Source organism: Nanorana parkeri, unplaced genomic scaffold (assembly GCF_000935625.1).
Source record: "Nanorana parkeri isolate BGI_ZX_2015 unplaced genomic scaffold, ASM93562v1 scaffold3148, whole genome shotgun sequence".
Lineage (NCBI taxonomy): Eukaryota > Metazoa > Chordata > Amphibia > Anura > Dicroglossidae > Nanorana > Nanorana parkeri.
In genome coordinates, this window is record NW_017309416.1 from 54,035 (window position 1) to 56,016 (window position 1,982).

Sequence of the window (1,982 nt, forward strand, 5' to 3'; positions counted from 1 at the left end):
CCCCCCCCCCCCCCTCCCTTTTATGTTTAGGGAAAACTGACATTCACCAATGGATTCACCCTTGTGGGGACCTTTACCAAGTCTGCAAACTACGGCCTCCAGACCCAGGGCGTCCTCAGCACCTCCAGCGACTTCCGGGATGAAATCCTGAAGAAGAAATAGTAAGTAGCTGATCAAGGAAACGCTGAACTGAGACAGCATGGCATGGCCACTGCGGAGCTCTGCTTTAGTAAATACCAGTTCCCTGGCTGCCATGTTGAGCCAATGGCTTCAGTACATCCGGATTCACTGACCCGGAACTATTATACATGAGCTTCGGCTGGACTCTGATATGTCTACCTGTTGCGGGTCAATGACTCGGAAAGTATATGGAGCAGAAACAACCAGGCAGAAAGCATTTTTAGGGGTTATCAATGACAGATGGTGCAGCACTATATAAGGGGTAAGCGTCCTTGGCACTCCAGCTGTGGTGAAACTACAAATCCCATAATGCCTCTGCCTCTATGAGTCATGTCTTTGGCTGTCAGTCTTGCAAGGCCTCATGGGAATTGTAGTTCCACCACAGCTGGAGTACCAGGGTTCAGGGGCGTCCTAAGGCGGAGAACGCATGACACACGCTGTGACGTCATCGCGTGTGCGCAGTCATCTAATTGACGCCTGCCGACGGCCATCTTAGTGATGGATGCCGGCAGAGAGAGGAGGGGACGTTCGCCCGGCAAGATGAGGTATGCCGCCGGGTCCCCTCCTCTCTCTCCTGACACCGTCGGGCTTTCGATCCATGACCGAGTGTCCGACTTTTTAGAGGGGGTGACACCAAAATGACTGTTAGTCATTTTGGTGTCACCCCTCCAATGGTGTCACCCGGGTGCGGGCCGCACCCCCCGCGTAACACCATTGACCAGGGTTGCCCGCCCCTGTATTATACATGATTCACATTAGCGGGAGAGCCCTCCTTTACTCATTTGTGGTACAATAGTGACATCTAGTGGTCAGTTTTCAGAACTACAACAATATCGGATTTAGGTTAAAGGCCAACTCCACTTTATAGAGCTCGAGCAAAAATCCATTGGCTGCATCTCATCTCCTCTCTGGTGCCGTCCCCCGCAGTCTATCTGCTCCGGAGTTCAGCTTTAGCTATGTTTAAAGTAGATGCAAAGGCAAAATATAACAATATATCACAATGTGCATGAGAAGCTACAGCAAGTCAGATAGAGCCTGCCTCATTTCCTGGCTGGAGGATGCCCCAAATCTTCTAGCCCATTGCTCCCCCAAACTGACTGTCCCTGGCCCTGCCCCTTTCACTTATTGGATTTCAGTTCTATCAATCATGGAGCAGCAGCTGGGCTAAACTTGCTAGCACCACCTTTACTGACACCCTAATCTGGTCACCAGCACCGGAAACCGGGGAGGGGCTGAAGATCTGTCAGTGATGGCCTCAGACCCATTAGAATTGTGGGCATGGGGGTGTAAACTTCAATTGTTACTCACTATCCCGATTAGCTGCTCCACTGGACCTCCGGGCCCTTACTGATAGCATAGTGCAGGACATATCAGGGGGTTTATTAGACCCCTAATGTCACCTCTGCACTCTGTGGTGGAAGCTGATTGAGCGCAGACTGTTCTTGATTCTTCCCTGGATGGGGGTCCTACAGCCCTGAACCTGGAAGTTCTCAAAGCCGAGCGCTTACAGGTTCATTCTTCACAGGGAAGATTAGCGGACACTGATCTCCCATTCTAACACCCACCATGGGGAGCTCCAACTCATCGAGATCTGCAACTACCTCACTTCCGGTGCTCAGAAAGACTGGAGCTCTGTACAGCGCGCATAGCGGTTTTCAGAATACCCGTCAAGTTTGCCACCATGCTGAATATTGTTACAATGCGGCTGTACAGAAGCTCCGTCAGTCTTTGTGTTTTGCAGTCTAACGCCGTCTGGTCGGAAATCTCCAACTTGCAAGTACCCGGCAGTGAGGCAGTTGGAG

The 1,982-nt window shown here is 51.4% G+C and overlaps 1 protein-coding gene across 1 annotated transcript in view; it reads left to right on the forward strand.

Moving 5' to 3' along the window:
* ALS2CL (ALS2 C-terminal like) overlaps nt 1-1,982 on the forward strand; it is a gene marked incomplete at its 3' end in the record, with an annotated part of 42,994 nt that overhangs the window by 32,116 nt on the left and 8,896 nt on the right. Inside the window, exon 16 of the mRNA XM_018574668.1 lies at nt 31-161. Coding sequence (XP_018430170.1) covers nt 31-161 — 131 coding nt within the window. The remainder of the gene's footprint in view (nt 1-30; nt 162-1,982) is intronic.